The sequence below is a fragment of the Poromitra crassiceps genome (genome assembly GCF_964638095.1).
Source record: "Poromitra crassiceps genome assembly, chromosome: 9".
NCBI classification, from domain to species: Eukaryota; Metazoa; Chordata; class Actinopteri; order Beryciformes; family Melamphaidae; genus Poromitra; species Poromitra crassiceps.
Genome location: NC_139630.1, coordinates 15,898,677 through 15,911,322, shown reverse-complemented (window position 1 = coordinate 15,911,322; position 12,646 = coordinate 15,898,677). Strand labels below are relative to the sequence as shown.

At 43.6% G+C, this 12,646-nt stretch overlaps 1 protein-coding gene across 1 annotated transcript in view; it reads left to right on the top strand.

Annotated features, from left to right (window-relative positions):
- The window catches only part of syne2a (spectrin repeat containing, nuclear envelope 2a), a gene marked incomplete at its 5' end in the record, with an annotated part of 223,959 nt that overhangs the window by 155,950 nt on the left and 55,363 nt on the right, over positions 1-12,646 (top strand). The window contains 6 exons of the mRNA XM_083642872.1: positions 622-817; positions 2,742-2,924; positions 3,184-3,297; positions 4,021-4,229; positions 5,232-5,370; positions 8,014-8,108. Coding sequence (XP_083498998.1) covers positions 622-817; positions 2,742-2,924; positions 3,184-3,297; positions 4,021-4,229; positions 5,232-5,370; positions 8,014-8,108 — 936 coding nt within the window. The remainder of the gene's footprint in view (positions 1-621; positions 818-2,741; positions 2,925-3,183; positions 3,298-4,020; positions 4,230-5,231; positions 5,371-8,013; positions 8,109-12,646) is intronic.

Here is a 12,646-nt window from a genome sequence, read left to right as displayed (position 1 = left end):
TCCACTCGAGTTTTCGCTGAGTTGACAATTCAGTCTGATATGAGGCTATATATTTTAGACGTAATGACGATTGAAAGTCCACTGTCCTAAATTAGTTCAAGCATTTTGTTTTGACTGACCCTTTTTTTAGCAATCAATAGCTTGCAAAAAAAAAGTTTAATAGAAAGGTAAAGGCACGCCCACTTCCGGTGTAGGCATACACAGCAACAGATTTCATCCAGCATTCTATTTTCCATAGACATTTCCTAGAATGCGTACAAAAAAATATTTACTTTGTTAAACCAGGCGATTCAGCTATATTTAGAATCAGGAGAGACCATAGAACATTTCAATTCGACCAAAACTTAAAATAAAATAAAAGTTATTTTTTAAATCCGCTGTTGTTGTTTTTTACGTTTTGCTCTGACTGAAATGTTCTACTGAAATGTTATCTCTCCTGTTTCTAAATATAGCTAAATCGTTTGGTTTGACCAAGTAAAACTATTTGTATAAGCATTTTACTAAATGTCTATAGGAAAATAAATGGCGGATGAAAGCTCTTGGTGCGCATGCTGAAGCAGGAATAGACGTCGACTTTGGCTCTCTGTTGATTGCCAATCTACTGTATTGTGGGTGCGTCAGGTGGAAGCAGGCTGCGGAGGAGGTGAATGAGGAGCTGTTGAAGACTGGGGAGGTGCTTTCCCTCTGGCAGCAGTACATTCAGCTCTCTGATCACTGCTCCCTTCGCCTGCAACAGCTACGGCACCAGTGGGAGGCGCTGTCGAGCACCCCCTTCTCATCACCGCAGGATGCACGGGCCATGCTTTCCTCAGTGGAGGTGAGTTCAGGGAACGGCGATGGACACCGATTTCTCGGAATCACTGAATTCTGATGTCATCACATGTCAAGTCATTTTGTGATCACAACTACCAGATGTTTGGTTTGTGATTGACATTGCAAGGTTTGTTTTGCTGTAAAATTTGAACTGACTTGTTTCATCACTAAGTGGGTGGGTGTAACGTGCGGAAGCTGAACAGGAGCAACCAAACTGCAGAAAATTGTATCATGCCGTTTGGTGACAAATTCACCAACATAATAAGCATTTCCAACTCATCGCATTCAACTGTCGCATCATTCCTACTGTTATTTCTATACGACATGATCCATGTGCTGTGGAGCAGAGGTTGAAGAAATCTCCTCCTATGTATGCGCGTCTCCATTTCTGCATGTGTGAGATGTCTTATGACTAATAACTCATAGCATTAATTATGCGTATGCAATTATAGCTTATTGATTATGAAATGCCAATGGAACTTCAATTTTTCCACATCAACATGTAAGATAGGACAGTGACAATCAATCTATCTATCTACTTTATTTATATGGCACTTTCAACACAACACAGTTGATCTAAAGTGCTCAACAGCGGGGGCACCCTCAACCCAAGCGTCAGTATGACGGAAGAACATCATTAGCACTCATTAGTTTAGCTGTCACAGACATCGCAGAATTTCATTGCCATTTAAATCAAAGTAGTTCCACTAAGTGGCACTTTGAAGGTCAGGGTGCCCAGAGCAGACAGAAGCAGCATTCTGCCTTGCCTATTCTCATACAGTTGTCTTCATATCAGAGATGGGGACTTGGACTTGAGAGTTGGACTTGAGTCGCACATAAGTCACACACACAGTGACTTGAGACTTGACTTGGACTTGAAGGTTTGGGACTTGTGAACAATCTTTATTTTATTTTTTAGGTACATTAACATTAAGGAAATGTCTACTAATGTCATCTCTAATCATTGTTGATACTGTATTCTAATAGATAAGCAGTGAGGATAATACAGTACATGCTTTGAATCCCTTAGTTTTAGCTATGCCGTGTTCTAAGCAGACCAGATGACATGCAGCAGATGATAGAACACTCATCCATAAGAGACTTGAAACTTGACTTGGACTTGTGACCAAAAACTTGAGACTTGACTTGGCCTTGCAGAAAATGACTTGTGAGCATCTCTGCTTCATATACAGTAATATTAATTAGTCTAATCATCACAAACACACAAACATTTCAAGCTTTAGAATCATCAAATGCCCTGCCTGCCTGCCTGCCTGTCTGCCTGCCTGCCTGCCTGCCTGCCTGTCTGCCTGCCTGTCTGCCTGCCTGCCTGTCTGCCTGCCTGCCTGCCTGCCTGCCTGCCTGCCTGCCTGCCTGCCTGCCTGTCTGTCTGCCTGCCTGCCTGCCTGCCTGCCTGCCTGCCTGCCTGCCTGCCTGCCTGCCTGCCTGCCTGACTCACCCACACTGTGTATTGTGGGGCTGATCCAGAGAGAGTCTGTGCATTACATCCACAGCTCAATGAAACCTCTTTGTGAATAACATGGTCTCTACTTGGATAGAAAGGAGGGAGATTGTTTCCAGGGAACGAACAGTGCGCTCTCATGCAGGTATACGAGGCCAAAAATATCCACTGTGGTTTGCAATGTGTTCCTTTACCTCCACCCCTGAGCTTCACCACTCAGAGGCTTCGTTATGTCTCTGTAGGCAGACGTTATATTCATACAAACAAGCCCACAGCTCCATGTCCCCTTCAACCTCTCATGAGCTCAGAGTCCAGGAAAAAACAAACAGTGAACAGTGAGGCTACATGGGATATAGAACAGTGTTTAAAATAACATACATCCATTTCTCCTTTGATCACCTTTCCAATTATTATTTACCTTTAATTATGGGTTTCTTTCTTTTTATTTGTCATATCGTGATATTAGAAATTGCAGGATGTCGCTGAGGACTTGAAGAGCAGTGTGGAAGATGTGCTGGCCTCCTCCAAGCCTCTCATTGGACGGCTGCAGCCACTGGCCGCCAACTTGATCCAATCAGACGCCGCACTGCTGTCACGGGACGTCCTGCTACTGACTCAGGCGTTGTCAGTGAAAAAGGCCCGTCTGCAGGTGAGGAACTTGGGTCAAATATACAGAATCAAACTAGGTTGTGTTGTTTACTTTATAACTGTTGTGTCATTATATCTTTGATTTACATCACTGCTTTTGCACGGAATACCTTTGCAAGACTGTGAAACACAGAATTGATCACGTAGAGTCTAGACAGTCAATGGTCAAGTTAGTCATAGTTTTAGTAGGGATTCTAGGCACATCTTACATGAGACTCCAGGGCTGAGGAGAAGTCAGTTGATTTTCTTTGTGTGCGCAGGAGGATTTGGAGCAGCAGACACTGTTCTCCGGTCGTCTGGAGGCAGTTGAAAAGCAGACACATGGCATCCTGCACCAGCTGAGGGCCAGTGTGAAGGACATGGACTGTGTGAAGGTGGGCCAGAATCTTCAGTGGAGAAATGTTCCTGTCAATTTACTAGACGTTAAGACCATAATGTACAATGGTGTTCACATTTAAAGGAGAACTTCACCGAAAAACAATGCTGATTTATTTTGCACATGATCTCACACATCATTTGTGCATAAATGACTAGCGTCAACTTTAACTTTAACTCAAATTAATGAATTCAACTCTCAATAACTGTCAAACTAAATGAACGACTGCAAAACTGTTTCAAGTTTTTGCATATGTGTGAGATCAGGTGCAAAAATAACCGTTCCACCCTCCAAACTTAAGAGCTTTGGAGATTGAGCATTCTCAAGAGCTGCACCCCGACTTTGTAACTCCCTCCTCCAGCCTGTCAGAGACTCTCCTTCACTCCCCACTTTTAAATCCTGACTCAAAACCTACCTGTTCCCCTCAAGCTTACAACCTCCCCTACCCTGAAGCACCTCCTCCAACCTGCCACCCCCCCTTTTCCCCCTCCTCCCTCTCTTCTGTATCACCTGTCCCTCCCTCCCCTCTGTTTCCATATATCCCTGATTGATCTGTTAATTGCTACCTTGTTGTTATCCTGTTAATTGTTATTTATATCTGGTGCCTGTTGAATTAATTATTATTATTATTATTAGCATTGTTTTTCGGGTGAAGCAAAAATCCATCTTTACTGTATCTGTCCTAACGTTGGTGGCTGTTGTTATGTGGGATCATGTGTAGCAGATCGTGTTGGAGCTCAGTGATGTGTTGCCGTCACTGGCTGACGTCCGAGCCATGAGCCGCTGTGTGAGCCATGGCAACCAGGACACAGAGGGACCGCATAGCAACCAGGACGCACAGAGACTGCATAGCAACCAGGACGCACAGAGACTGCAGGCTCTCAGCAGACAGTGGACTGAAGGCCTGACGCGCACATCTGACATCAACAGGTGAGGGGGTTCAGCTTCAACTTGGACCTACTGTACGTACAATCTGACTAGTGCAAAACGGAAGTATAGGGATAACAAACTGACAAAATAATATATATTTATTTCTATTCTTGAAACTGAATATGCACAAATCCCTAAATTTGAAAAGAAACTTGTCATACAGTTTGCAAATTTGTGATGTAGGCTACAGTTGTAAACAGCTTGACTTTGTAACTTGCAAGTCACTCCTATCCATAAAGTTGAAGAGCTGTAATGTGCAAACTTCTGTTCTACAACAGCATGAGTGAATACTGGATTCTGATTGGCTAGCAACAGTGGTAAATAGGCCAACAATCTACAGTTCGGCTCCAACCGCAGTATCACTCCGCTCCCTGATGAATGAAGAACACCTGTGCTGACTCCGCCCACTGTTAGCCTGTCAGTCTACAAATCTCTAACAAGGAAATGTCCGATTTCGTAGTAAAGTTTGATTTACTGGGTGGATTGAGTTTTGAGCAGTGGTTAGATGAAGATGAAGGTGAAGTGAACAAAGAACGACATGGTGAAATTGGGGAGAGAGAACTGGCTGAGCTTGAGTTGTCACGGAGTGAACCTGGGACTGTCAATGGAACTATATTCTGTGGCGGAAGGATAAATGTATTCTGAAACCAGTAATGATTGTAAATAAATGAATTGAATGTTACAATTGTGTATTTTTTATATTATGTGGTAGCTATTGTAGAAAAGAAATTTACCACTCGAGGAAGGGGGTTGTGGCCACATTTACCACTGGTACAGGGTTTATGGCACTCGGCTTCGCCTCGTGCCACAACCCTGTACCAGTGGCACTTATTTAGGCAGTTATTTTTAATTCCAATACTGTAGAGATCGTGGTAATAGTTTGTCTCAAATGTTTTGAATGCATTAATTTGGAAACCTCCAGTTATATTGTCTAAGAAGAAGACTGCAGTGTTGGTCTTACTTTGTGCTCTTCATGTGTGTGCGTGTCGTGTCATTTCCCAGAGAGATGCAGGCTGAACTTCAGCGCTCTCAGAGCTTCCAGCAGAAGTGTGACAGTCTGATGTCTCTTCAGGAGAAGTTGGATCCAGAGAAAAAAGCTGAAAGTGACTCCAGCCTGCAAGAGATGTTGACTATCCATCAGGTACAAGATACCTGACACTGCTCAGGGTTTCTCCATTTTCAGAGGCATTGATGAACTCTGATGTGTGCAGCAGAGACACATATGCGTCTACTTTAACTTTCCCTTGCAAAACCACACTGCGGACTCAGTGGAAAATGCTACCCTCAGATCCTCTTACACTGTTACGTGGTCAAACTGTCATGTTCATGCCAGGAGATATTCTGTGATGAGGTTTTTTTATTGTATTTTATTTAGTCTTTCCCTCCTTCTGTCAACCTGCCTCGTCTACTTCAGTTAGTGATCAGTTTGCACTTCCACATTGGGATTTCAGCTGATAATTTAAAGTATAGCATCTAGCATGTGAGGCTGTAAAGTAGTAAACATTCAGGAAAATATATGATTGGTCTATCTTACAAATGGTAAAATGGTAAATGGCCTGCATTTATATAGCGCTTTTATCCAAAGCGCTTTACAATCAGTAGGTACATTCGCCCATTCACACACCGATGGCGGCACGTTACCAAGCAGGGTGCTGGCACACCATCGGGAGCAATTTGGGGTTCAGTATCTTGCCCAAGGACACTTCGACATGCAGACTGGAGGAGGCGGGAATTGAACCACCGACCTCTTTTATCCAATGCGATTAGTGGACGACCCGCTCTACCTCCTGAGCTACAGCCGCCCCCAGGCTGCAGCCTTCTATGCTGTGATTGGTCACTTCAAATATTGCATGGATAGTGTATCGCCTCTTCCCTTGTGAGGTTAATGCACCAGGTTGTTTATGAAGAGTAAAGCAAAGTGATGAAGAGGTTGGCTTCTCATAACCGTGTGAGGAAGCTGGATTCACGCGAGATCATGAGATCACAATCACATGACAAATCCATCTTGCCATCGCTCCAATCTATTGGTTTGAATATGAAGCACCAGTGGTTTTTGCACCAATCAGCGTCCTCTGAGGCAGCTACAGGCGGGCTTTAGGTGTGACACCAGCGAGAGCTAGCCCGTGATAGACAGATGGTGCATCCAATCACCTGCCAGGTATTTTTTGAAAGTGCCTGTGTAGGTCCAGGATCTACTCAGCATAGAGAGGTTCTGCTCGCCCGGAAGTGCTCGGCTCAGGGTCCACAATGGGGTCTAACCCTTAACCCCTAACCCTAACCCTGATTCATATTTTTAATGTCGATCATGTCTGATAACATCAGTAGCTTAGCGTTAGCTTGTTAGCTAATGTAAAGCTGTCGGCCATTTTGCCCACGTTAATCCCACCACGTCCCTGACGTACAGCCAATCAAATGCCTGCCCGAGCAGAAATTGCACCGACACCTGCCCTTTGAAACGGTTTCCCGAGCAACTCCTTCCCAGCTGGTTATGTGAAAATAAACCATCTGGCAATGTCAGGTTAGGCTTCTCAGACCTCTGGGGGGAAAGCTAGCACTAAATTATTTGTTGGTAAATCAGTTTTCATAAACGACAGGGAAGACTGTAGTAAACCATGACTGTTAGTGGCTAAGCTATAAAATACAATTAGAACATCGTCCTGGATTTTGATATAATTATAGCCTGCACATCCAGTTCATTTCAGATCATTCAGAATAGGTAAATCATACACATTTTCCCCCTTGCTAAAACATTCTGAAACCATCTGCCTGTAGCACAGTGTTGTTGCTCATGGCTCACAGCCTTCATATCCAGTGTTGGCTCACCATTATCGCCCAGCAGACTTTTCCTTTGTAACTCGTGGCATGGATATGTGTTTATATAGGATATGTGTTTATATAGCTTGGTGCCCTTTTGAGGAGGATGTAGGATTTTGCATGGCAGTGATCCTAATGTGGTTATTGGCTCCCATATCAACTCGGGTTCATTTAGCTTTATAGACCCATTTGACATCAGTCAAGTTCACAAGCGGTGCAGCCACTTCTATAAGTGACTATGTGTGTTTGTGGAGCCGGTAAAACACGCACACATGCACACACATAGATTCATGCGCATGCACGCACATGTAAGAAATCAATGGGTAATTAATTTCCTCTTTGGCGAGACTTTGGCACGCTATGGAGAGAGCGGCTCAAAACGCACACAGTGTCAGAGAGGGGGTGCAGGAGAAGCGTGGACCTGCAACCCTGGGATGTGCACACCTGCACCACTTCAGCACCTGGGTGTGATTTTTTTATTTTTTGCATTGTGCCTTTTTTGTTGTTTATCCTACTGTACCACCGTGTAGAACATAATGTCATCATGGTGGCCTCTGCCTGACACATTCTAGTGAACATAACTCAGAACAATACATGATAGAAAGTCAATGCTTACAGCACAGGTTGCACCTACAGAACACATGGACAGATTTGTTTTTCTGAGGTACTCACCTTCTAATAGTTTAGTTTAGTTTATTTCGATCAGAAAGAAAAGAATATTCACAGAATAAAAAAACAGAAAACAAAAGAGGATACATAAGGCTGACCGAAAGGGTTTAGGGCTGAAGCTAACTAGCTTGTACTAGCCCTTACCCTTATACCTTTACATTATATGTAAACATATGCAGTACATATGCATACACATGGATACATACATGCATTAATTTACACACACATATAGCACATGCTCCTACTTATACATACATGGTACTCACCTTCTCTCTCCTGTTCTCATGGCTCATCCCCACAGAGGCTTCAGACTGACATAGTGGTTGGGCACCAGCTCCTGCAGGGCCTCGTGTACGATGCAGTACTGTCCCTGGAAAACACTACGGGAGAGCAAAGGTAAGACTCCCCTAAATGACCATTTCTTTATATTATGTCACAGTACTTAACACGTTCACTGCCAATGACGTGTTTTTACGTCAAACAAAATCCAACGGTTGACTGCCAATGACGTGTTTTTACGTAAAAAAAAATCGATTTTTTTTTTTTTGACGGTGGGACGTTGATCTAACCCTTTTACGTCTCCTATACCAATATTGGAGGTATTGAATGTGTATAATCTATTTTACCGACCCACTGAGTGGCGACATGTCTCTCCAGAGTAGAAAGAGGCGAGCCAAAACTGGAGGGAAAAGCGCGAGGAAGCCGTTCTCATACTGTAAAATGGATGGCGAAAACGCTTTCACTTTCGCGCTGACGCACAGCGGTGGCAACTGTGGGGGGTTCCAAGAATAGACTGGATGCACACTTTGAAACACGCACCATAAATAAGCCCAGAATCGCAAGAGCTTCATCAGAGCTCTCAACCGAAACGCCAAGAAACGAGCGAAACCCATCCAGCGAGCCCCATCCAGACTGCCAGGCAGCAGCCAGGCAGCAGCAACTCGTTTGTCACAGACCCGCTGCAGAGCCAAGGAGGGCGGAGGAGAACGCCCACGGAGGGAGGAGTTGGAAGCAGAGGGGGGTTTCCTGCTGTTATGGAGGAAATTACTGTTCAAAACTATTGTTTAGATGTCTGACGTCTTACTGATGCCAAAAATGAATGGTTAAAGTGACTGTTCTATCGAATTTCACAAAAACCCGTTTATCTCAGAATAAATTTTCAGACGCTGAAACCATGCTGTATTCAACTGCTAATGCTTACATAACTACTAACTCTACAAACTAACTCTTTTAGACAGAGAAAGCACACATTCTATTAGTTCTTTTGAGATATTGTGTGTTCACAAAATCCTAACAGAAACGAATCCTCGGCTCTTGAAAGATGAGCCAAAATCCTCAAAAAAAAACCTTGGCAGAAGCTACCTACAGCATTGAAAAAACGGCTGGCAGTGAATGTGTTATAATAATCCTTTCAATACAGTGCACTCCTCCTATAGTGATCACTTTGGGACGGCTCAAATTGATCACTATAAGAGGATGATCATTATAACAGATAGTAGTAGTAGTACTTTATTGGCATATAGCAGTCCGTAGGCTGAATTAATTACCAATTTACAGGTTAAAAAGCAGACATCGACACAAGTTAAAAATTCAAAACAGCACATAACTAAAATGGGACTTCAGGCATAGACAAGAGCAAACTAAATCAACAGGACATGTTATGGGATAATATGTTGGTTCAGGAGTCTAGTCAGATATGGTATGGGAGAGTTCTGATGGCGGCGTGTTTTTGTGAGGGGATTGTTCAGTTTATGACAGTTCCGGGTTATACGGCCAGAGATCTGCAGACGTGTTGGGGGTAGCCAGTTGGCGAATTGGGAGGTTTGGAGGTTTTGGGCAAATGACAGACAGATCTGCTCACGTCGGGAAGCCAGGTCATTGAGCCCTAGCTTTAACAGGGCGGTTGAGTAGTGGTCATAGCTGGGGCCGAGGATGATGCGACAGGCCCTCTTCTGTACCCGCTCCAATTGGGATGAAAGAGCTTGTGTGATGCCAGCATTCCAGATGGGGGCAGCATACTCCAGTAAAGGTCGTACATATCCAAGGTATATGGTTAGAAGGTCATCAGTGGAGACAGAAAAACGCCTGAGGCGCTTCAAGAAGAACAATTTCCTATTTGCATTTGATGTTATGGCATCCACCTGGCTGTTCCAGCGAAGGTCATTCTGAATGATGAGGCCAAGGATTTTGAGTTTAGGGACAGCTTTAAGAACAGTGTTGTTGATGGAGAGCGGTGGAGGTGAAGGTGGGTTTCTGCTGAATGTTATATGCATGACCAGACATTTCTTCTCATTGAGAAGCATGTCATTGGAGGTTGTCCATGTATGGAGATTGTCAAGTTGGCTTTGTAATTGTGAAAGAAAAATCTTTTTATTTTTATTTATTTCTCATGCAGATTACATCTAATTGCCATATTGTACATAAAGTAAAGGAATGTTATTGACTTTAAAAATCCATACAGTAAGTTAGGCCTCCAGCTGTTTCAAACACAGCGATCTCACATAGACAGAGACGCTACCATCTCTCCAAAGACAGAGATGCTGTGATCTCTCCATATACAGACAGACATGCACCAAGTATCACTGCTGTATCTCATTGGCTCATTTTGGCCAGTTTGTAAGTAAAAAATAATAAAATATAAATATACTGTAGTTTAAAAGAAATCCATTGTTCTCAGGTGGGACAAGCCCCTAAAATGATCACTGTAAGCAGAGTATTGATCACTGTAAGCGGAGTATTGATCACTGTAAGCAGAGTATTGAGTACTGTAAGCAGAGTATTGAGCACTGTAAGCAGAGTAAGCAGAGTATTGAGTACTGTAAGCAGAGTATTGAGCACTGTAAGCAGAGTATTGATCACTGTAAGCAGAGTATTGATCACTGTAAGCAGAGTATTGATCACTGTAAGCAGAGTATTGATCACTGTAAGCAGAGTATTGATCACTGTAAACAGAGTATTTAAACAGCATGTGTATAGGAATGATTCAGGACCAAGCGTGATGATCACTATAAGCAGATTCCACTGTTGCACTTTTACTGACTAAACACAACGTGGAGCAGGATATTAAAGTGACTGTGATGCAGTACATCATGTGCATCCAGCCAGGCCCCATGCAAGAGTGAAAGCCTGCTGCGATGGCTGAGTTTGTGCTCTTGTATTTCCTCTCAGGCTCTGTCATCTAGATAAATAAAGTCATTATATCTGAGCTTTTCCACTTGTGTTCCCTCCAACTTTTGTATTGGCACAGCTACACACACACACACACACACACACACACACACAGCTACATACACACACACACACACACACAGCTACACACACACACACACACACACACACACACACACACACACACAGGCGCACTATCTGCAGCCGTGTCCTGCCCTGGAACAGCTAGATGGCTCTCGGCTGCTTCGTCCATAAATCATCGTTGCGTCTTTGTGGAAAAGTTCTCAAACCTTCTGGAGGGAACTCGTGGCAGCAAGACAGAGTCTTAAAGGCACATCTGCTGGATTGTGTTGACTGTGCACTTTAAGGTGACCAGACGTCCCCGTGTTGTCAGGGACAGTCCCCGTTTTTGGTGACCTTTTCCCCGGCTGGAGCTGTCCCCCCGAAAATGTCCCCGATTTTCTACTGCCGTCTGTGGCCAATATAGCTCTAGCTCTAGCGGGCTCATTCTTAAATCTAATAATAATAATCTAATAATGAATTTTGAAAAACCAGCATGGTCAATTTCGAAGGGGACCCTTAACCTCTCACCTCAAGATATCTGAATGAGAATATAGATTCTATCCAATGAGTCTCTACTTTACAGACTGGCCAACCACTCAAGCAGAAAGGTTGTGGGAGGCTTATGGATGAGTTAAAAGCATATCAAAGCATCACATGTCTATGTAGCCCATTGATCCAGACATCCAACAAGTGTTGACATGTTCTGCTGCAGCTCTTTCAGGACATCTTGGATAATGAAAAAGCACTTAAGAGGAGCAGGCTCCACGAGAAGACTTTTTGAGATCTGAGCTTTCATAAAACACTCTGCACTGTAGGTTCAGACGGCCAGGCCTCATGCTGCTGGAGTGTGTGTGTGTGTGTGTGTGTGTGTGTGTGTGTGTGTGTGTGTGTGTGTGTGTGTGTGTGTGTGTGTGTGTGTGTGTGTGTGTGTGTGTGTGTGTGTGTGTGTGTGTGTGTGTGTGTGTGTGTGTGTGCGTGTGTGTAGCTGTGTGTGTGTGGGGGGGGGGGGGGGGGGGTTACAGTACAACAGCCACGGGCAAAATAGATGAAACCGGAATCATCCCCCTTTTTTATTTCATAGGTAATAACATTGGATATTTGAATGATATATATTGATTGCCGGACTGGAAATGTCCCCGATTTTCATTTGAGAAATCTGGTCACCTTAGTGCACTTGCCAGTAAATGACCTATGATAGATAATTATATTCTTACTAGGGCTGCACGATATTGGAAAAAACTGACATTGCAATATTTTTTTATTCTGCGATATATATTGCGATATGAAAAAATACAGGAATTTTCACCAAAAGTCTTGAATAGGTCTATCAAGCCTTGCTCATTTAAGAAGGTGGCCTAGTGGGTAATGTGCACGGTTGACGTAGTAGGAAGTAGGATCCTAAGTGAGTAAAAGTACTATAGTTAGTAGGAAAAGAGCTTAGAACGTCACAGAGAGGGCATGCATTACTGTATGTTATGAGTTAATTTACCTTACTTGACATTGCACGCTCTGCGATGTGACTATTGCGCATCTGCACATTGCGATGACGATGCTGAAACGATATATTGTGCAGCCCTAATTCTTACGCTACTTACTTTATTTATTTGTGAATCTTGTTGCTGTATTGCAGTGGTTCTCAGAGGGGGGTCCAGGGACAAAAGGCATAGGCATAGGCAGTGGAGGGTGGCATAGGCAGTGGAGGG